Here is a 25260-nt window from a genome sequence, read left to right as displayed (position 1 = left end):
TATATATATATATATCTTCTACGTAATAATTCTTCACTACACGTTATAATTACTAATTAAGAATCCGTCAGTTACAGTTGTACATTTATACTGAAGTCTCGTGAACATGATAGCTCGGTCATTAAGTACACGATTCCCATTCCTGATGAGTAATATTATCTTCGCTCGGTGTGACAAAGACACGCGGTCTACCGTTACTCACGATCGCGTGGAAATCTAGTTTTCGGGTGGAAACTTTCGGCACGGCGAAACACTCGTGACACGTCGCGTATTTTACGTACGTGGCGGGAATGCGTGCACGTACTCGGTCACGACTACGTGGCGGAAAAGTTTCAGATAGAAAAGGCGACATTAATTATTACCATTTCTCTCTTTTTCTCTTGAACGCGGATGCGATCGACATCGCGAGACGGACGTTGAGCAATAACGTCACGTCGATCGTCGCCTCGTCATTGAGTCTCTTCCTCCCTCCCTCCCTCCTTCCCTACCTCCCTCATTCTCTCCCTCCTTCCCTTCCTCTCTTTCCCTCTTTCCCTCCCTCTCTCTTTCCCCTCCCTCTACCCTTCTATCGATCAGACTCTGTCTCGGAAACCACCTGCCGCCTCCAGAGTCAACCTCGTTCTCGACGAATTACACGATGTTCGCGGCAGATGCACCGATGCACTGGTGAGTGATAGCCTTCTCTTGGATGTGAAAAGGAGTGTCACGAAATCTCCAAGCGATAAATCAATCTGAAGATTGAGAAGATCAATTAGCGAATAACATGCACGTCTGCACTGCAAAAATAAGTCCATTATACCTCCTATAATTAATTTAAAGGAATTAGAAGCATAAACTCGATATACATTTATTTTATAGTGTTTCAAATTATTTTATAGTGTTTCAAACGTGCTTATAGTCATATGTATCTAATTTTGATTTTGTTATTTTTGCAAAAATAAATCTATTATAGTTACTGTAAAATTATTTAAAGATTATTTTAGTAGACACATAACTCGAAATAGATATACATTTATCTTGCCTAAACCTGTTTTCAACGTGTATATTTAAATTTAGGTCATATATATCCAATTTTATTTGATACTGATTTTATTTTCGTAAAAATAAATTTATTATACTTACAAAATTAATTTAAAGATATTAATAGATTCATAGCTGTATGTATTTATTTTGCCTAATTATTTTAAATCTGTTTATACTTTGGGTCATACATATTTAATTTTAAATTGATTTTGATTTTTGTATTTTATACATTTAATGTAAAATATAGGAAATGAAATCAAATACAGTACACCAATGTGCGCTTCTGCTTCGTTCATTCGCGTTGATACAGCGAAACATTTATCTACGCGGTGTCCCTATGATTTATGGCAGTATTATTCGCACTCAGCTACCCTTTCAATAAAATAACATCGATATTCCCCGAGTGGCATTATTGAGACGAATTGTTTTCATCATGTTGTCCCGATGTTCTCGAGTACGCAAATTTTTTCGTGCTCATTCAATTGTCATTGATATTCGCTAATATCGGCAATTGCTTATTACCGTTCATTATCATTATCACTACATAGCTATTGCCTGAAATGTCATTCCTAAAATGTCAAAATAAATAGAAATAAAATAAATCAGAAGATTTGGTGCAATTACTATTGCAACTTAATATCGCATTTTTAATAATCGAATTTCTTTGGATAATATTGTATTAACTAATATTGTTTAATTTGTTACATCAAATTTTCGATAAGATTAAATACCATATGTTAAGATTAAATACCATATGTTCTGTTAAAATAATTAACAGAAATTCATTCAGTATAAAAAATTAAATACATTTGTATCTACATGAAAATCATATCTACATATCTTATGTAAATTATATTATGAAAGTTAGGCAGGTTAAATACAGATTTGAATTTAGCTATAAAACGTAATTTTTCTCATTTTTTATGTTAATAGGAAACAATACAAATTTAATGTAGGGTAAGGTGATATAATAAATTTAATATAAGGCCAAACACGAACACAGATATACATACCCATATATAAATTTCATATCTTTTTTCTTTTGAAATATCTTTTGAAGAAAGTTAAAGTAACATAGAGTTTTTTTTCATTCAGTAGTTTAAAACGTTTTTTTAAAGAGGATTAATACGATAGAGTATAACGAAGATTATTGCGCGTCATGATGCTCTACCTGATGTTTATCAAGCATCTCTTAATCCATCTCGGTAATAGCGCCAACCCCAATTTAAGTTCCGAAACAATCCCCAAGCTTCCTGCAAAACTTGGAAATCAGATTTCTGCCTACGTCCCAGGACGATTTGCGAAAATTTCGCAAAGTAATTCCCACGGTAGTAATTCTGTCGACAAACTCAGCATCCCTTTCGCTCTAAATGAGGTGTTTATTTTGAAAATGACATAAATCGAATTTGATAAACATTATTGTCTCAATATTGAATATCTTAAATCCATGTCATTTATACAGAATGTTCTTGACTTCTTGAGCAACTTTCAATCGTATGTTTATTAATACTCTCGGATCGACTTTTCCTTAGCAAATAATCTTTGTAGTATCTTGTAAGTCATCATTAAATATCCTAATAATGAAATGTCAAATAAAAGATCTGAGAAACTTTGAGAATCCATTTCCCGGCTGAAAAGAGAGTTTCTTTCTCCCGGGATAAAAATTTTGAAATCTGATTCTCTCGTCCACGAGAGACAATTGTCGTAAGAACTCAGCCGGGATTTGCGACGATTTGCGTTCGGCACACTCTTTCCGCGCGGGAATGAGAATATTTACGAAGAGTTTTCGGCCGACTGGCTGGCCGGATTAATCTGCATATTACCATCCGCCGCGGGGCCATTTGCATTCCCGGGACGGAATACCTGCAGTGCCGGCGTCTTCCGTCGCGTGGCGACGACGTGCCAACGATCCCGTAATGATCGCAATGACAGATGCGGTCGCGGTGCGGTCATGTCGCACGTGCGTCAGAGGCCATTCAGAGGCCGTTGAAAGATTTAATTAACGCTTTCAGTGACACTAACAATCCAGTGTTGCAAGGTAATAGACCCTTATTCTGTAATTCTCTTAATCTTTAATTAGGTTATAGATGGCCAGCATCTCACGCATAATTATCTTAAAAATCTTGTTCTATAAAAGGAAAATAAAAAATAACATATGTGTGTGTGTGTGTGTGTGTGTGTGTGTGTGTGTGTGTGTCTTAAAATTATTATTTTTCTATGATTTTTTATCTCGTAAGAATATAAATAATATAAATTTTACTCTGTACATATTTAAAAATATAACTGTAAAGATAGAATTTACTTAGAGCGTTCTGAGCATTCCATTTACTTAAAACTTAATAACAATAACGATATCATTACTGCGCAGATTTTATATTATATATGGTAAAAAAACTATGCAATGACAATGTAATGAAATCATTACTGTCGTTAAGAATTACAGAATAGAAACTATGGCCTATATTCTGTACATGCACTCTGACAAGGCAATCTCTTATATATTCTCTAAATCTGAATTAGTGAATAATCATTAATTTTATCAGTTCCAAGTATGTCACTGATAATCAATGAATTCACAGTGAAATTCAATTAAAAAAATCAATAAAACGTGGAATCTACCTAATTTATGGATCAATTTTAAGCAGAATCGTAAGACTCGTAATATGTTTTCGTAAAACTTGTAAGAACTTATGATTAATATTCTAATTTTATGCGTAATTTTACGTAAGATGTATGATTATTCGTAAATATCTATCATTTCTTGTTTTAAATTTTATGACTAGTAAGAAACTGTCTGTAAAAATATTGTATAAAGATATATATATAAGCATTTAAAAATTCTTAGGAATCTCTCAGGAATATGTTACGAATCTTACGATTCTGCTTAGAATTTAAGCATTAGTAGCTGGCTAATCTTGCTTTAGTTATAAATATATGTACATTCAATGTATGATATTGAAACTGATGTCCAAATATTATTATTTTAATGATATAATGCTCAAACTTCCATTCTTTGTCAGTTGAATTTCTACTAATGATCTTCACTTGGGACTAATAATCAGTGATATCTACTGATTCAAATTTAGAGAATAAAGAGGTAAAAGAGATATTAGGCATTTTTTGGTTCCTTTGAGGGATAAACTGCTGACCAAAATCCTGTATACCAATGTCTAGTAATGCTCACTAAGGTCCCAATAATGCCCATTAATGCCCCATTAATATCCCAAATGTGTACATCGTAATACTTTCAGCAGTTTGCCCCTCGGATTCCTTGTAAATCACATATGTGAGTCCGAGCAACATGTAATCCCCCGGATCATTTGAACATATCGGAGGATACATTTCTCCAATTTCTTTTCGATCACTTTTCCGTTCACGCTCTTCGTCATCTATCTTGTCACACGTATTTTTCATTCGACGCATCAAATCCCTCCTCTCGTCACGATCTCTTCCATTCTTCTTCCGTTCTAGAATCTACCCTTGGTCCCTTTTATATCTCTTGTGACTCTTTCTTTCGCAGTTCTTCAATCTTTCCGACGGATTAGGAGCTCAAAGCACGCCGTCTTCTTCGGCGCCGTCCGTCTGTTTCGCGGCGGGACAAACTGTTCGTCGTTTCCTTCGGGCGTAAATTTATAGTCCATCCACGGTAAACTAACCGGAAAAACGGCTGTACTGAGAAAGCCAAGAGGGAAACACTGCGACAAAGATCATTTTATGCACCGAATTAACTCTCGGATGCAGATATAAAATTATATTTTGCAATTATAAAAGCTAATATTGTAAAAATTTTACAAAATGTAATTTAGATACTTTTCGAAAGCATGATGTAAAATATTTAATATAAAATTTTATAATAGAAAGAGAAAAAATTTAAAATAGAAAGAGAAAGAGAAAGAGAGATAATTTAATAAAAAAAATAAAGAAAAAAATGGGTATAGACACGATTAGAGGATACGAAAATTCTCGATAACAAAATTAATACGAGGAGAGTTTTACGATCGCAAGCTTTCTATCCGTACTTCTCTTCGTACAGTTATTGGAAAACCGATTCGTGTTTCGCGTAATTACTGTCAGAGGAGAAAGAAGCTACGGTACCGATTAGACGCTCAATGAATTTTTCGAAAGCCGCGTGAGTCGTGAATCGTAGTAAAACATCAAAGCAAAAGCGGATCCTTTGCCAACTTTGCTTTTCCTTAAACCTCCAATTTACTTTTTCGTTTTACAAAATTGCCGAACTCTTCGTGCCATAAAATATAAAAAAATCTCTGACTTGAACTATAAAAGTGATTAATTTTTTTATTGTTCTTTTAAAAGAATGTGCATCATTGCTCACATTTATAGTTGAAATAATTTAACATTTATTTACAAAAATGAAATAGCTTTTAAAGAAAAATTGTCTTAACATTAAGAATCCATATTGCATATGTATGTCCTATATTGAGAAAAAAATGGTATTTATGACTTTTTATTTATAATTGCATGATAAAATAATTACGGTTAAGAGCTCTATTTTTATAGTTATTACTGTTACAATTTTAATAATATGTTAATAATAATTATATTTATAATTCTATATATATGAAAAAATGACTATAATGTATAATCATTTTTGTCAGCTATATATTTTTTGTATATACAACTATAAATATAATTATTAAATATAAATATAATTTTATGGGAATCTATGTTGGAAGGAACGCATTACGGCTTGATGCATTGATAATCTGTAGAAACTATGAAACAGCGACTTAATTGTAATCCTAGTTTTAATTCTTAATTCTTGACATTCGCGACGAAAGCGTTAATTTGAACAGTATTGGAGATCCTAAGCAAAAGATTGAAACATTTGCGTAATTAATCTTTTATACATATTTGAATAAATACATACATATCAACAGCATGTATCGACTCTTATTGGTATGATTACCCGATGCTTGTGATGATTTTATTCGCTAGAATCTAGATCTCATGTTATATTAAATAATTATTATAATAATTAATATTATGGAGTAATAAAACTATAAAAATAGAATTTTTAACCGTAATTATTTTATGCAATTATGCAATTAAACTCACAAATAGAAATACATTTCTCTGAATGTAAAATCAAATTTCTTTGCCATCCAAAAACACTCCAAAGTAAATTTACAAAAAGGATAGAATATATTCGTCATTCGAAGTAGAAAATAAAATAGTTGTAAATATACGCTACATGATACACGACTCATTTAGAAGTTCCTATTCTAAAAAGTAGTTTTAAAAGCAGTTTTAAAAGCAGTTTTAAAAGGAATCACATATTTTTTGACAGAGAAAAAAAGGATGCTTTAGTCGATAAAATAAATTGTATAAAAGATAACCGCAGTACTTTTTTTGTGCAGGATTGTCGCTTTTTTAAATTTCGCGAACAATGCAATTCGACGTTTTCTCGCTGTCGTATGCCGCGGATTAACCCCGTTTACTACCCTGCCGTATTAATAAAGAGATGATATAAAACCCATGGATTATAAAACTGTCCGCGACGGATTTGCAAGCGGGCGCGATTATTGCAATTCAGTAGCACGCTTTTATGTGAAAGTAAGCATCACGATTATTTCTGTAAAACCATCTTTGCATTTGACTATAATTCTAATTATCATAGTCTGAATAAAAAATACATACATTTACAGCAATAGATGGACTGAAATAGTTTGTTAAAAATGAGCGATGAGACATACTTAAAAAAATATCACTAAATTAGGAATCTTTTGCATTTTTTATACAAGAATACTAATCTGATTTAATCTTGATGTATCATATGAAATTGACATGTTATATTTAGCTCTATCTATTGTTGAAAATTCTATAACCAAATTTGATACTAAATATGAACAATTCCTCGTCGCACTTGGATATAATTCGTTGTGTTCAACTTTTTCGGCTATGTTTATCTCAGTTCTAAAGAGGCAGCCGATGCATTAATACGTAATGAATTGCATACGCCGCAAATAATTAATATAATTACAAGTCCAGATCGATTACATAATTAACAAATTAATCTCTAAATTATCTATCTAACAGTTTCTCGTTACAAGCGATTAAGAGAAAGAGAGAGAGAAAGAGAGAGAGAGAGAGAGAGAGAGAGAGAGAGTTTATTTTAACGTAATTTTTAAATAATTTCTTTTCTTTTAATTTCAATTTACAAAACGAACTTTCTATTACAATATAATCAAATAATTTATTTTTTTAATATAATGATTTCATGATTTTTTATTCTTTCTCGTTCTATACATTAAAGCTGTACAATCTCGGTGATCGAAATATGAAATAATATCTATCTTTAACATGATCATTTTGAACGAAAGTCTAAATTTTGACGCGGGCATCAGAATGGTAGCTGACAAGAATCGAGTAAAGAGTATCTTTCATCGGAGTTCTCTTGGGAAATATCTCGACGGCGAATCCGCTCGAATTCTCCAACAATTTTGGGAGAACCTCTTAGCCACGTGGGACATACGAGTTCCCTCCACGTTCCCGTTTTGAGAATCGTAAACTAAAACAAGTCGCCGTGTCCTCTCTGTCTTCTTCGGAGTGTGACGAAGTACTGTAGAGCTCCGCTCTTCTCTTCTTATGTGTGTACAAACAGTCTCTCTTTCTCTCACACTCTAACTTCATCCTTTTCTCTATTCCTCCCTGCGCTTTTCACCTGTGATCTTCGTCGGTGTTATCTCGATTGTTGTGCAAGGTGACAAGTTTCCAACATTCTACATTAAACATGATTTCTATGTCATTAAGCTTGCGGCATTTATGTCGCGATTTAATTAACACTTACAAACCCACGACGGAGCTAATAGTTCGAAGTTCGCTACTGTATTTGTTAGCCATTTGAATTTGCGAGACAGAATAGTTGCTCTTGCTACTCCGAATGCAGGTCTCAATTGATATCTATCCTAACAAGGGCTGTAAAATTTCATTCACGTCTCTTTCGAAATGAGTAGCTTCTACAAAGATAGCTCGTACATTTCATTTGATACAATTTAGATCCTAATGGCGCACCCATTATTCGCTTTTATTAGATTTCAAATTTGCGATTCTCGTCGTCGCGCAGTCGAATAATTCACTCCTTCCTTTCCTTATTCTTGCCGTATTACCAAGCACCATGTTCCTTCCATTAAAATCTCTAAGTCCGAGAATAAACGTGACGGCGCATCTGAACGATCGGGATCGCTCAATTAGCGAAGCAGTCGTTCGCGTCGTGGCTTACGCCCGTGGTCTATTATCGGCCATTGCAAAAACACGGAGCGCATAATCGCGATAGCCGCGAAAATCGATCTTTTTCTTAATATTACGCACACGGAAAGCACCCACATAGACACATCGATTTCCGCTTGTGACGCAGAACAGCTCACATTTTCGCTTGCGACGCAGAAGAACAGCTCGCATGTAAAAGCTTGTTTATATTCTTGTTTAAAGTTACCATGCGAAAATAAAGCTTTAAAAATACCATGTGTTTACAGGAAATTTAGACCTTCGTTTAAAATGATTTTCAATACGATATTGGAATTCATTATGATGCACCCAGAGAAAGATTTCTTCAATTCAAAGAAATGTTTCTTTGTTTCTGTAGTTCAAGAAAATTTTTTTTTATTTAAACGTCATTTCTTTGACGTTTAAACATTACTTTTTGAAATCAAATAATTTTTTTTATTTGATTTTAAAAAATTATATTTAAATGTGTTGACTGTAATATTCGCAAGATGGTGAGCTGAAAATAAAGTTTTTAAATAAAGTTTTTAAATGTATTTACAAAGAATTTTGAGTGGTATTTATTAGAATTATACAAAATAAGTTAATAGGTTCACAAGAATACAAATTAAAAAATTGACAACCATATGGATTATTCGAACCGTGCTGAATATTATGTGCAAAATATATAAAAATAATACTTTATTTAATAAACTTTATTACAAACATTTCGACCTTTTTAACGATTATCATCAGTGTACGCTTTCAAATATGTCTATCAAATATGTCGGGCGAATAAATTAAAAAAATAAATATTAATACAAAATACAGAAATGTTAGCCAAAAAAATAAATATTTTTCTTTGTATGTTATTTCCATGTATAAACATATTGCTCATGAAATCGTCCAACTCGAGGATATATGGCTCTTCAACCATCGTTTCTTTTATGGGAATATAGACAACTTATGTCTTCATAAGTACTCAATCTTTAAGTTAGTCAGTTTCAAGATTTTAAATGTGAAATTTGCACGAAACATGTATCCTGCCATAAATCTTCATAACAATGATTGGTATTCATTAGACTGTTTTTATTTTAAGATCATCTTAAGTAATGTCATCTTAAAATGTTAATACAGTTCTCTGATTCCATCAAAGGAAAGTTAATGTTTAAATTGAAGAAATTGTTTCTTTCATTAATTTTTTTTAAGTTGAAGTGAAACTATCTCTTTGAGAGGAAAATATAAATTTATTTGATTTCAAGAAATGATATTTAAATTAAAGAAACTTTTCTTTAATCGTATAACAATACATAACAATACATAAATTTCTTTCATTCAAATACATTTTATTTTAATCGAAGAAACTTTTCTCTGGATGATATGGTTCATAACATCTTAAGATTGTATTTAAGATTGTATTTAAGACGATCTTAAATATAAGATCCAACTATGAATATTAACTTTAGATTCCCATTCAAGATGAATTTTAATACGATATGGCAATGGCGCTCATTACGATGGCTGTAGCATTTGCTAGAAATGAAGATTACATAGTGAAGTTACCGTGGAAATAAAGTATTAAAAATACCGTATGTTTACAGGGAAACAATAAGATAGACAAAGAGAGGAAGACAGCGAAGTCAATTACGATCGAATTCGTGGGAGGGTCAAAGGAAACGCGATGCGGCAGAAACGAAGGTTTAATCTCGGGTATACGAGTATATGAAGTAGGCGAATGCGTTATGATGGTACGGGCGCACAAAAGGTGTCAAGCTGGACTGCATTTTATCGGATGCGTTTTCATGAGGGGTGGTCGGTGGTGGTCGACTGCGCGAGCTTGCGGCCGACAGCATGAATGTTTGATGGAGCGAGCCGGATCGCTTGGAAGTACCGGAGAGTCGTCCGTCCCCCCCCCCTCCTCTTTCTCTCTCTCTCTCTCTCTCTCCCTCTCTCTCTCTCTCTCTCTCTCTCTCTCTCTCTCTCTCTCTCTCTTTCTCTCTTTCTCTCCATCCGATATTACCCGCGATAACGTCACTCGTCGATCAAATAAAGGGATCTGGCGGCGCGACGGTAGGGCCAGGGGGATGGATGAAGTGACTGACAGGTTGGGGATGCGCAGGGCCGTGATTCGTTTTCCACGGGGGTGGCTCTTCCTACAGGGGTTTCAAATCCGTTGCTCTCACGTTCCTTGAAATCCATGCGAATTTAATTCGCGCACACGCGAATCTACTTGGGTCGAACGTGCGCAAAGTAACTCCTATCGATCGCCGGCGTCGTGCTGGAAACATGTATTTTCCGTCGCGAATTAAAACGGTTCGCCGCGCGAGCGGCGCTTCGTTACTGTTTACCCTGACCGAGTTTCAGAGTTATTTTTTTTATTCGTTGCGCTCTGTGTATGATAGAGGGAAAGCAATATCCAGCGTCTATCGCCACCCATGACTGCGCCATTTCATCGTTGTAATTATGTTTTAATTGCACAGTGTAGCCCCGTGGGCTCCTCCATGTGGGCTCTGTTCATTGCTCACTTATAACGAAGATAGTAATGCAGTTCGCATATATGATTACATTTTACGCTTCAAAGACATAACAGTAATATGCAATAAATATGTAGAAGTAATTGCTATTTCTTGCCATAACTCAATGTGTAATTTTTAATTAAATGTATAATTATGTCGATGTTATTATGATAGTTTGAGTTCACAAGTTATAGTGAACATTTTTTTTCCCATGCAACGAATAATACAATGTTTTATAATTATGTCGTATCTGAGATTGTAATTATTTTGAAAATTCTGTTGAAACTACACTCTGATGAAACTAAAAATTTGGAATTATTATTATTTTCTTCAATATTAAAGGAATTCTTTTATTATGAAGTCATTTCCGTTAATCTTTTTGGTAATCTTATATCTTTTTACGACTTCTCTAAGTTATATCAACAATCTTGTATCTATTCTTAAATTTAAATAAATTTATCGCGCGTTTTTAAAGGCAAATGCAACTTCTGCATTGTAAAGGAGAAGAGAATTTATCACTGTTACTTCACAAATTTTTTTTATAGTGTCATCTCTATTTTTTTTACGTCAATTTTTTATTCATGATTTATTTCCAACGTATACGTTGTCTATAATAGACTCCATGCAGCTGTTTAATAAAAGGTAGAAATAATTTTGTTACATTGCCGTTATTGCATGTGGCATTATACTGCCATCTGTAGTTTTAACCTAATAAAAAACCGATTCAACTTTTGTCTTTGTTAATAAACCTCCGTGCTTTGACCCGCGAGAGTCATCCGAATGCCACTCTCAATAGTGAGTTGGGCACCACTGAACTGGCGCCAGGTTGGCTGGAACCTGACACGCGATCAATCAACCTGCTGCCTTGTCCCCTGACTGAGTTCACTGAGTTAAAATAAAAAGCTTAAAACAAACGATAATTTTTTAATACTTAATATTTAAATATTACAAGTGTAAAGAATAATTTTTTATAAATACTTTTTAAATAAAAAAAAGTATGTTGGCCAAAAGTGAATTGTTGTATACTATATAATACTATTGACCAACATATATACTTTTTGTTGTATAATAACAATCCTATTGATCAACATGTATACTTTTTTATTTAAAAAGTACTTCTCGCTTCAGACCTCTTCAATTGAGTTTGAATTTGACACAATATGTGAACCTCCTGTACCAGAAAGATCAAGATTAGAATTTATGATTAAATCATTGATTCATTCTCGAATAAATAACGCATGATAGTATTGTAATTATAAACCTTCAAATTATGCTCTATAAAGAATAAAAACAAATATTTTTTTTATATAATTACGACACTGAAAAATAATATTGAGTAATGTTAAAATGGAAAATATAACGATTAAATAATGTTAATTAATCATATGAAAAATGTGGAGGTTATCGATTTGTATATAATGATTTATTGGAGCAATATATAATCAATATTTTTATATTAACTGTTACCGTAAACATATTACCGTAAACAATATTCGAAATGTAATCTAAACATATTACCGTTATTAACGCATCAGACATTACGATATTTTTCCTAAAGCAGTAAAGTACTATTTCCTTGAGAAAAATAAAATTTATGCGGAAACAAAAATTTTCACGGAATGGGATGGCGAGGTTTTATAGAAGTATTGTTCGATGATGTGTCAGATACATTTGAATTTATATTGGGCACCAGATATCGCCTTCACACAATTGCTTCTCTTTTTCCTCCCACTCTTCTCTTTGCAACTGTCTCCAGCAAACCATGTAAATTCTCATGTAAATTCTCCTTTTCGAAGGATAACCTCGACTCACTCTTGCAAATCCGATTGCCAAGCTATTGTAGTATCAAGAGCCATTTATATGTAATCTGCTATTCGCTGATGCCAGTATATGTACCTTCGGTATCACATTGTTTATATTAATTTCATAGTTTTGCCGTGAAATTCGATAGCTTTTAGCTGGGTGATCGTGCGTGTAGATGTTGTATCGATTATCTCCCCTACTATGAGATCGACTATGACCTTCCTGTATTGTATCTCACATGTTACGATACTTTGATATTTTCACAAAGTAGCTATTGTTATCAGAGAAAGATTAATTATGCGCCATTATCGACTTTTCAATATGTACAGGGCAGTTTTAAAATAATTCGTTTGTCGGCTTCTAATTATCAATTATCCCGTAAAATTTTTAGACAGGAGTTATATATGTAAATATATGTAAATGATTATAACATTCATTGACAAATCTAAACCGAGAAAGTTTAGTTCAGTTATCTAATCAAACTTATACTTAAATTCTACAGCATCTTATTTGAAAATGAACTGTTACCTTATGATTGATAAAGGAAGATTCATAAGGTTCATTCTTTGAAAGATTCATCCTCTGAAAGAAGAATTTACATGAGAATTCACATGGTTTGCTGGAGGCAGTTGAAGGAGAAGGATAAGAGAAAAAAAAGAAGCAATTGTATGAAAGGTGATAGATGGTGCAATTGATAAAGGAAGATTCAAAAATTTCTTCACCTACATTTTAGAAGCTCATAATACCAAATACATAACCCGTTGCTGTAATCTGAGATTAATTGAATTAAAGATAACCTTTTCTCTTAAAAGAGATTCTCTCTCTCCTTAAGGAGAAGTATATCCAATAGTTTCTGTGTTGTTTTATAAAAAATGAATAAAAACCTCGAGAGCTCGTCTTAGCGAGACTCTTTTTATGTGGATAAGGGTAAACCACGAGAAGAGCAAGAGAAGGACAAGATCACCGTGTCAGATTACATAAACTGTTCTATCCCGATACCGCAAAGCGCGTCCGTTGCGTGTCCTACGGAACCTGTGTCGTCCGCACCGAGCAAAATCTCATTTGGTCGAAGGGTGAAGGGCACTGAGAGGGCCAGGTATGGAGCTGTATATACGTGTACCGGCGTATCTAGAGACGGGATAAAATTACGTCGAGTTTGTCGGCTTTACGAGCAAACGCCGGCGACACGTCGACGTGCGGTTGGTATAACAAGCAGAAACCAGTAAATTACGTCTCGCCTTACCTGAGCTGCGATGCGATGCACACGACGAGCTCCATTTTAACTTAGGACGTCCGTACACAACGACTATTCACGGATGGTTGAAAGTTTAACGATGCTCGTTGTACGAGATCGTACAGAGAATAAGACCCGAACAGTGACGTAGAACGTCCACCGTGAGAAATTATCTCAATTGCGAAAGTTGTACTGTCGAGCAATAAAAACCATTGATAAAAACCATTATGAATGCTGGCGAAATGATGAGATTGCGAAAGGGAAATAATAAAAGTTATTATTACGGGAGAACATGAAGAACAGGAAAGTCTTATCATTGACAGATAAATCTATTAACTTTTTTTTAATTAAAAAAATCGATAGGGCTACAGATTGCAACAGATACATGGAAAAAAAACAATTTTTTGCTAAAAATCTTTCTAAAACTTTAACTAGATACAGATCTGAAAATAATTTTGTTGGACTAACAAAATAATTATGTAGAAATTCAAGCATGATTAGCAATGTGATGCTGCAAAAAATTTGGTATTCTAGCAACCAGCTTGATTATTCTATACGTAATTATTTTGTTGGACCATCAAATTAATTATGTATTATAGGATGATCAAACTGTTTGCTAGGCGTTGATGACATAATGTTGCAAAAAGTTTTAATATTCTAGCAATCAGTTTAGATATTCTACGTAATAATTTTGATGGTTTCCAACAAAATTGTTAATGTATCAGATCTGAGCTAAATTTTTAAATACTTTAAATAATCCCTTTCATGCACGTAGCGCTTTGGCCGTTCGAAAAAAAAAGAAATATTATGATATTCTTTTGTTTCGAAATGTTCTTGATAAAATACAAATAAGGATAAATAGAATCGATTTACGCGAGCATGTTTATAAAGTATACGCTAAACAAAAAAAATATTTTATATATCTAATTAGTAATAAGTATCTAATTAGTATCTAATTAGTATATATAAATAAATATTTTATATATACAGAGAACAAGAGCGAGAGTATACGCGTGTTTTACGAAACATCAATTTCGAGTGCATTCCATAATGTCGAGACATAGAGTCTTGTCCCTTTTCTCTGAAGATATTCGCTAAAAGATGGGAAGGACTCCGCGCAGGACAAGGGAAAGTAGCCATTTGCATTCAAATCAAAAATCTTAATGACGAGATTCTTGTCGGCGAAGAGCCGACTTCGATTTGGAAGATCCCATCGCATCAGTTCACTGCAAGCTGAGGAGAAGGCTTTTTCCCCGCCCCTAATGTAATCAACGGGGTAGCAAGGGAAACCCCAGGGTGAAAAATTCGCTCGAGATTTCCGACGCCACGTCTCGTCCACTTTCTTGAGCGATGTCGAATATTCTTATCTTTTCGCGCTTTCGTTATTATTTCTGCAGAAGAATAAATTATATCTTTGGACATTATATTCTCTTTTACTGCAATTTTTTAATTCTTAAAAAATAAACTACCATAAAAATATAATTTTCTTATTACTACGCATTATATTTATTAAGGAAATTTTGTGTTATGAAATTGAAATTACACAAAATATGGTTAATTAATGCACGTACATACGTATAAAGTTGTTAGATAAATTGCTTTGCGTAAATAGTAAATTGGAGCTAAATTAATACGTCATAATTTTTGCTTCAGTAATAATTCACGAATATGAGGTCGGAATGAATTAATCTGACAGGGCAGTGGTAAAACCGCAATTAAAATTTTAAGTTAGATATAGTGGTTGGAAAAGTTAACGTGCAATATTTCTAAATAATTAATTATGGTACATAATATATTTCATTTATGTACATTTCGACAGTAATTTTGCGATGTAATTTCGTTAATTCTTCAGAAACGATGAGTGAATATGATTTATGAATATTGATACAAAATGTTGCTTAAATTTATTAGAAAGGAAGGTTGAATTATAAATACTCAACTTTATATAAAGTAATCACAATTTAATTATAATTTTTTGCAACAATTTATAAAAATTATATTAACTAAACAAATTTCTATTTGAATTATATCATTTTTAATTTCTTGCTTTAATTTATAAAATTAAAATGTTACAATTATTCATTGAATTTTTTAACATTTTTCATTAAATAAATATTTAAATAAATATGTACCCAATTAAATTTGTCTGTCGATTGTTATCGAATTTTTATCTTTCCCTGTCCGTGATTTCCAATCGTGAAAAGTGAACTAATTAAAAATCATTACTGCGCATGTAAAATAAAATGCGCATTACATGAAATTCCGGCCACTTTGATTAATTGTGCGACGGCCATTGAATATTTCCCTTTGACCAAAGCCCTTTGCACCAATTTCCGACAATTTCATTTTGATTATCATCGCGCTTGTCCTTTCCGCGCTATCGTACACCAGAGAAGATTCAAATGGAATCTATCGTGAAACCTGTGTTGGGTATTGTAGGACTTGAAGGGCGATATCGCACAATATCTATCTAGCTTAGGTTTACCGTTTATAAGCCTTCTCGCGCGGTTTGCGATTTTCCAACCAGGTGATATCGAATCCTGCTCTAAGATTTTCGCGAGTACGATCGAGATTGCAGCCGGTAACGACGAGGCGACGATGTTTACCCAGACGCCGGGTGGAAACGATCCACCAGGATTCGCATGTACGTGCTCGAGGACTCCTTACAGTTAAGCTTGCGTTCCTTCGTGTGCGTGATGTGTCGCAATGTTAATCGTGCTAGTGTTGCAAAAATTGGCGAAAATATCTGCGTCAAATGCGTCTCTCTGTGTATACGAATGAAAATTAACGCGTACTATGAACCAGATATTACTAGCATTTATTCTCGAAAATATTAAAGCTAAGCTTGCTTTTAAAGCAAGCTTGAATTTCTTAAATTTTAGTTTTAGATGAAGGTATGAATATATTTTCATATTAATTTACATGATAATTAAATGATAAATACTATTTGATCTTACATATCTTTAAAGTATAAATGTTCGCTATATAATAAAAAGGCTTTGCTCAAATATTTAAAAATTTAGCTAAGTATAGAGCTAAAATATTTTTAAACCGTTAAAATAATTATGTAGAATGTTGATGGCAATGTAGCAAATCAATTTGAGCGTCGTATATGATTAATTTTAATGGACCAAACAAATTTATTTTCCAATCTGTATCTAATTAATTTTTAGATATTATTTCATAAAACCGTGAGATAATTATTTCAGCAAAACCGTGTAGAAGATAAATAACGTTGTAAAAATTAAATTATAAATTAAATAGCCTCGTGAAAATTCACGCAACTATTTTAATATTAAGGGAAGAAACTTTTTCTATAACTTATTACGTTCGATTTTTTATTAGATCGATATAATATTGTTTAATTAATATTTTTAGAAGCACTAAGGTTATATATATATATCGAAAGATATTTCAACCGGATTGTTTTAGTTAAAATTTATTCTGTCTGAAAATTCAAATTCATCTTTTTCATAGAGGACGAAAGAGATATGAAACTGCGTTTCCGAATAACGCAGAGAGCCGTAGTTAATCTGATGGCCACACTAGAATGGTTCACGGCCGCGGGATGTTTCGCGTTTTTCGAATCCCACGAGTCGTGAAATTTTTAGTAGTAGATACTCAGGCTAGAGACCCATGGCTGTGATCTATAAATCACGGTCCGTTTCGCGGGGTGGGTTAAGACTGGTGTTTAAGACCGCTTTATGAATGGCCGCAGCGAGACGAAGCGATATCTCGCTCTGCCGAGCAGTCGTACATACGCGGTGGGCATTCTGGGCGGGAAGAAGGTTGTTCTAGTTTCGAATAAGCGAGAGGGTGAACGAGGGTAGCCATCGTGGCTCCCGTTCGTCTGCCGCCTCTGATCGATGCATTTATCCATCGCGCGCACCCCCTCCCATCTTTCTTCTTTACGTTATCCGGAAAGTTGCCAGTACCGGTATCGCGGTATTCCTAACCGGTCATGACTCATTCCATCCAGTAATAGTGCAATTCTCTGTGCGCGAATTCGGCTTAGTGTTTGTGTGAATCGCGTGCGAGTAACGAGGAGAGAATTTTAATTCGAGTACATCTTTAATCTGGTCTTTACCTACGATAATAATTAGTACTTGCGCTTCGCGATGGATACATAAATTGGTTTGGTTACTCTATCGTACTCCATATATTCGATAGATATCGCCAGACATGGATGCAATGGAGAGCACTTGCCTTTCTTCTTTTAAGGCGCATATTCATAGTCAGATCTTGTACTTAAGGCTCTTCCTTAAATTTATCTTCAGATGTTCAGTAGTCAATGAAATAATTCGTAAAGCATCTGAAAATAAATTTAAAGAAGCCTTAAATATAAGGCCTGACTATGAATACGGACATAAATATTGACACACGAAAAAAAAAAGATTAGCCACAGCTAAAAATGAGCAGTTAAATTCAGTAGTACACAATAGTAGACATCTAATATCGTGTTTGCGAGATCTAATTTCGATTAGCTGTGAGATCTAAATATCATTGTAACAGACAAGCATTTTGCCAATATTATGTCGATGTATTGCAGCAAACATTTTCTGTGTAGCAGACAGTTTGATAGCAAGTACAATTTCAGCAAATATATTTAGCTGTGGCAGAGACAATTTTTTTTTACATGGACATAATATCTGATAACTATGACATAACTTTATGTTGCTAAATAAATTATCTATAATAGATATGCATATTTTGCTATTACATCCTTATATTAGCTATAGCAAATCCTTTGTATGAATTAGTCAATTGTATTAGTCAATTAGCCATAGTAGCTAAGTTTTAGTTAATCAGCTGTGACCAGAACCTTTTTTCCGTGTAAGAAAGATCAATTAATTAAAAGAAATAATCCTATTTTGGTCGAAGCGGATCTTACACTGAAAAAAAAGATTGACTGCTGCAACAAATTAGATGGTGAAATGGCAGGTTATAGCAGCTAATTTTTTGTTGCAGCAGTCAATTTTTGATTGCGTTAGCCTGTCCGCCACAATGTCAGTATAGAATTTCGATAAGCTAACACAACCAAAAATATTGCTGCAACTAATTAAAGATGCTTGTCATATTTTACCATCTAATTTGTTGCAGCAACCAATCTTTTTTTCAGTGTACTACTTAATAATGATTATATTGAAATGTTTTGCAAATAGATTTTTTTCAGTTTTATAAAACTACTGATTAAACGTTTTTATAAAACTGCGTTTAATCAACCTGATATTTTGAATACATCCATGGTCAAATTAATAAAACAAATGTTTAACACAATTTTAATATTTTCTCTTAATTGTAGCCGAAACTGCTAAGAAAATAATGAGATTTAATTTGTTTATCTTGTTGACTATTTAAGTTAAAAAAAAATTTTTTTTATTTTTTAAGCCTTTGATTTTTTTCTATCTTTGCGTAATATTTATGAAACTAAATTGCCAATATGATTTTATTTTGACTGTTTCGTGGAATAAGCCATATAGTATGATAGCGACGTGTCGCGTGAGGTAAACGAAAAAAATCGATGAACATTAATTGTCATGCATAGCGTATGGATGCGTTTCCGTTTCGATATGCAATACGCGCAAATATCATGATATATTGACAAGCGGAAATGTATTGCTAATATTTGCGCTTGCCGCGACGACGTTAACCAATCTGATACTTGTTATGCCAGATTCGAAGCCGTATTTAATATTGATGATTGAAAATTCCGGATTTTACAGTGATTATATGTTGTACCGGAAAACATGTATTTAATGGATATTAACAAACATTAAATCGTATTTGACAAGCATAAATAATATAGTCTATATTAAGTACGTCATGTCTTTTAGAATATCTCCCAATATAATTTTAATGGTGATTTTCTGTATCAATTTTTGTTTTACATATTATAAAAGTATATTTTAAACGAAACTTATAGATTAAGACTGAGACGTCCTCAGTTTTTGTTTTCACTCCTTTATATTACGGCGGAAATACAACATTGTCGATATGCATTCGCGATGCACTTGATGCAATTCGTCAGATCGATCGCTCGGTCCGTGAACTAGAAAATTATGCAGTTTCGATTTCGCGCGACGCCGTCCTGGCTGCAATCATTCTGCATGACTCACAGTGGAATCTGAAAAGAGGATTCAACTCTTTTTGAACGGGAATCCACGGGTAATTTTTCGTTACATTCCAGCATGCATCCCTTTCATAAAATAAATTATACATCCGCTTAATGTTTAAGGAAAGGAATAGCTAATGTATTTTCATGTAGAAAATATCTTTTCTTGAAAGAGCATTCTCTTCCTGTAACTTTCAAAATGCAAATTTAAGTTTATTTTCTGTTATTCTTACTTGCTGTATTCTGCCTTTTTCAAAGAAACGGATTTGCAAAATGAATAGTGACAAGATAAGCAAAAAAATTCTGGATTATGTTGTAATATCATAAGTAAATTTCTGTTATGCTCTTACATGTTTGCTCTGCCCCCAAGTAATTTCCGCGACGGCAATGACGCGCACGGAATCCTCGCATCCTAAGCCATGAGCATTATACCGGTTACTGTAACGAATACTCTCGAAGGATTCCGCAGGATAATTTCGTCGTGTTTACCGTCCGTGATGCTTGATTTCGCGAAAGATAGAACGCGAGCGTTCCCTGCGTCGCTACGCCACTGCGCGATGCCGCGAATTCCGATCCGGAATTTCAGGGACGCCGAAGTTCGCGGGAATGTTTCGCGACATAATCTCGTGCCGCACGAGACGTGTATAATGTAATCTTGTGTACGTGTACGATGGGAATTCGTGCGTAGGCGATCAGATTAACAGGCGAGATGTTTTCGTTGGGCGTACCACGTCTCTGATCCGCCACGCTCGACTCGGCGATGATCCGCGAGGAAAACGTGTATCTGTGTCCCAGGAATGTATCTCCGGTATATTATTGCCTCTCCTTCGACATCTAGGTCTTCTGTCATTCCAAGACATTATCTTATAAATAAAGCCTCGTATTTGATTGAAGTATTGATCATACATTTATTAATAAGAATTAAAGTCTTAACTGATAAAAATTTTTTGATTGAAAATGATAAACCAGAAAATTCTGGTCATATTAATTCTGATAATTTTAACTGAAATTAAATATAATATAATAGATTCAACCAGAAAAATCTGATTTTTGCTCGTTTTCAACTAGAATTAATGCAACTAGATTCTTTTTTTATTATATCAAAGTTTGATCAAAATAAGTGTTTTTATATATGATCGATCACTTTCAATACTTTAAGTTCTAAATTATATATTTTAAGAATGTTTTTTTCTTTTATAAAATAGACTAGATCTATTATTGCTCTAATTTTAAAGCAGCGTATTCAGTTTATATCAGTGCTATTCTCAAGATATTCTTGTATATCTTGACTTTTTAAAATTGTTTTCTCTCTAATCAATAAAAAATAAAAAATTTTATTTTACTTTTAGTAAATTATTTTTAATGCTGCTTTTATATAACGTACGTATGAAAGCAACATCAGATTTATTTGCGAAGTGATCTCCGGTCTCGTAAAACCCGTCAACTCTCGCCTATCATTTATCACTGGAATGTCGGGTGCATCAGGCGCTTATCACAGCCTTGTCGCCATGAGATCACTCGATGCATTCACACCCGCTCTAAACCTGACGTCATGCACCGCGCCGAGAGGTGGTCAGCTCCACAAGAATGCCTTTCCTCCCATTGGATCACTTCCGGTTTTCCGTCTGTCACGCTCCATTTGCGCTTGTTCAGTGCCGCATCGTCGGTGTCTGCGACCGAATGCGTCCGCGTATCCTCTCTAAAAATATTTGGAAATTCTGCGATCTGTGTTACGTTTTCTCTCGGAAAAAATCCGTATCGTTCATCACGAGTCCCTCGTCCAGTGTATGCGTGGGAAAATGGTGCGTGAATTTAACTATCTTGGAATATTGCACATGACAGTTAGAAGATACGAATATTGAATAATCTTAAGAATATTTTCCCTACCGAAATCGCTTTAAAAAATATCTTTCTAGATTTTACAAAAGATTTTTGGATATTTATTAGCAATAAAAATTTGAATTAGTCTTTATTCTGCAGTTTCAAAATATTTAAAAATATAATAAACTAAGAAATTTAAAAAAATTTTAATAAACAAAGAAAGAAGGTTAATAAGAGTATATCGCGATTGCAAATAAACACAAATTATGTCAAAAACTTTTATTATGAAAAGAGAATCATGCATGTCATTTTTATTTCCAATTAATTATTTTGCCTCACTTTGGAGTCTTTTTCAATCAATAAATTTGGAATAAAGATGGCATCATCTTTCTCATAAATGAAAGTTTTTGATATCACAATGCTCATCTAACCGCGCTGTGCATTCATTAACCTTAACTTTATTGTTGCGTTTTTAAAAATTGAAAATCTATGTAATTGTAAGACTTTTAATTTTAAATTATTTAAGTTTAATATACATTTAACATATGAATATTTAAAATACATAATTATATTGAATTTCTCAGATTACTTTCAAATAAAAGTTGCATAAAAAAGCTGAAGTTAATTACTTTAAATGAAAATCAATAAATGCAAAACAAATCTGCCATAATTGAACCATCAGTAGGCTTAGCTCATTTAACTCTATGAACCATCTCGATCAAATCGAATCACTCGTAGGAGCGATTCAAAACTTAATTGTTTGTATGCCTTCGCTTTCGAACACCCGTTATCTCCCATATCTCGTCGGCACCGCCTTCTCGTTACTCTATTCGGTTCGTGTTTCATCGGGACCTACCTCGCGTGGGTAGGATTAATTTGCGTATATATTTCACGATAATTGTGCGCATTTGCCCGTCTGCGAGAGATCGTATTGTTCCTCTGTTGTTTCGCGTTCGGTATATCCGACCCCGGCTCCTTTGTTACTGAACTCGAAATTTCGCGACTATTATTATATCCACGTCGTTTCTCTCGGTTTTCATGTTCGCCTATGGAATTATATATTCAATGTCGACGCCTTCGCGACGACTTCGGTATCGTCGAATCTTGTATCGAGATACGCGTATTGAAACAGTTATCCTATGACATTTGCAGTGCAGGATGATGAAAAGTATTTTTACAGAGTAGTATTTTTACAGAGTAGTTACAGAGTAGTATTTTTAATTTTATACGCTAAATGAATGATTTTGTTAAAGTATCTAACATACAGATTTGAAAATAATTATGTTAGACTATCAAAATAATTACGTACATACTAAATTATAATAAATATTAATTTGAACAGTTCTAAATAAATATAAACATATATTTATTTGATACGAAATCTATAATTTGGTTTAACTATCTTTTTTTTATTGAGTAAATATTTATTGTAAATAAATGTTTACTCTAGTACTATTTTTATTTACTTTAGAGAAATATGTACCCATTAAGATTTAATAATTTTTTTTCAATGTAGGAAACTCTATGACGAAAACAAAAGTTTTAACTTTTTAACAACCAATTTGAACGTCATACATAATTAAATAATTCTGATAATTTAACAAAATTATTTTCAAATCTGTATCTAGTTAAATTTTTATATACTTCAACAAAATCATTCTTTCCGTGTAAAATCCCTATTGTCAATGTGACTGTTTAAAATTTATATAATATTCTATACATTTTAAAATGTTATAGTGACATTTTCATGGGGATGTTATAAAATTAAACTTTGCTATGCAGAAATGTATCTTTTTATATATTCATATATGGATGTATCATATATGGATATTTATCTTACATATGCTATTTGCTTGGGAAAAAAACTGATTAATATGAGCAGTTAAGGATTCTTTTTCCCTTGATTGTGTTAAACGTGAAAGTTTGTATCAAAATAAATGGGAGTAAATAAAAGTCTTACACACGTCTGCAAAGTTTATTTGAATAGAAGGAAGGATGCATCCTGCATACAAAGTTATGTTTCATAATATACCAGTACTGTACTCACATTTTGCGAAATTTTATTTTCTAAAAAGAAAAACTAATCTCTATCTGTACGAGTGAATTTAACATGAAAATCGTAAGAAATTTCAAAATTATTTAATACCTGATATAATAATCAACATATTTCATTATCAACCTGCATAATACCAATTATAATTAATTATTTGCTGATTTTGAAACCTTTTTTAATCTACAGCTACATAATCATTTTTGCTGTTACAATCTTAACTCACTTCCGTTAGTTAAACGCAGCTGCAGGCTTTTTTTAATCTAAAAACTCTCGCTCAAGAGGAACTCGTAAAGCTCAATCTCTTGACTTTTTCACCGAGAAAAGTCGCGAAACACTCTCTACCTTCTCGCCTGCTCCTATTTCTTACTCCGTTAACCTTTGAAGAACTCATTGCAAGAGAGTTTCGCAATTAATTTCCCCCGTTCTCGCTAGGGCGTCCCGCTCCCGCTTAGACTAATCGAAGACGCTGTGTGCTTACAGATAGTCGACATCGAGGCGGTGCCAAGGTCACGAGGGAGGAGCTGAAGTCATCGCGGCATCTATGTTGTGCGGCGAACTCCTGAACGGTGGCTTCGTCAGTGCCGGAGCGGTACCGGTGGTTCCGTACAGCCTTCCAGGACTCTGGTTACCCGGTTGTCTGCGTGCTACCAGCCCGCGCCTATTGACCTCTCCTTACCTGACTCTGCTGGCCGAGCTTCTGGCCGCGGGCCGACTCGAGCTGCGAGACGATCTCCTGGAGCTGATGGACCTGGCAAAGAGGAGCCATCAGGCTCCTGGCAACAACGGAGCGTCCGAGCTCGATCTTGATCTCCATGCCGATGACATCGACGAGATTTTCTTAGGTAAATACTCTTATATTTATTACTCTTTCACATAAAAGTATCTGCTCATATACTTGGTTTGTGCTTATTTGAATGTAGACCATCAGTTATCAACAATCTAATATTGGAAATCTACCTACAATCTTATCTTAATTTAATAATGTTATAAGAATTGTAATTCTCACTGCTTCTCATCAGATATGTTCTTTTTTGATTGGTTTTATTATGTAACTAAGAATAGATACTTAATATACTATATCCAAATTAATTTTAGTATTGGAACTTAAACTACATAATAATTTTATTGACGAAACGTTATGAAATACTATATTATTCATACATGATGCGAGAAAGGATGAAAAGTGTAGTATAATCCGCGTATCGAAATCCCACAAGATTGGAATATTCTGGTAAAGTATGAAAATTTATTTTTATATCAAAGATCTTAACATAATCGATTGTGAGATCATACATATATATTAGATAATTTATACAATTTACTCAAGTTATTATTTAGTTTTAACATTGAGACATCTAGTCCGAGATCAAAATGTCAGCCTTTATTTAGTTGTAATAATTTAAATTTATAATAAACAGTTAGGATCATAGTTTTATAGTGAACTTTTTAATTTTTTTAAAAATTTATAGTAAACAGA

General features: G+C 33.5%; 1 protein-coding gene across 1 annotated transcript in view; it reads left to right on the top strand.

Moving 5' to 3' along the window:
• LOC108689927 (protein Fe65 homolog) overlaps window positions 1–25260 on the top strand; it is a 161859-nt gene that overhangs the window by 9081 nt on the left and 127518 nt on the right. Inside the window, exon 3 of the mRNA XM_018196908.1 lies at window positions 24264–24625. Within this exon, the coding sequence (XP_018052397.1) occupies window positions 24325–24625 (301 nt within the window). The 5' untranslated portion in view covers window positions 24264–24324. The remainder of the gene's footprint in view (window positions 1–24263; window positions 24626–25260) is intronic.

Source organism: Atta colombica, unplaced genomic scaffold, assembly GCF_001594045.1.
Source record: "Atta colombica isolate Treedump-2 unplaced genomic scaffold, Acol1.0 scaffold281, whole genome shotgun sequence".
NCBI classification, from domain to species: domain Eukaryota; kingdom Metazoa; phylum Arthropoda; class Insecta; order Hymenoptera; family Formicidae; genus Atta; species Atta colombica.
Note: the sequence above shows the minus strand (reverse complement) of the source record. Positions and strands in the feature narration are given on the sequence as shown.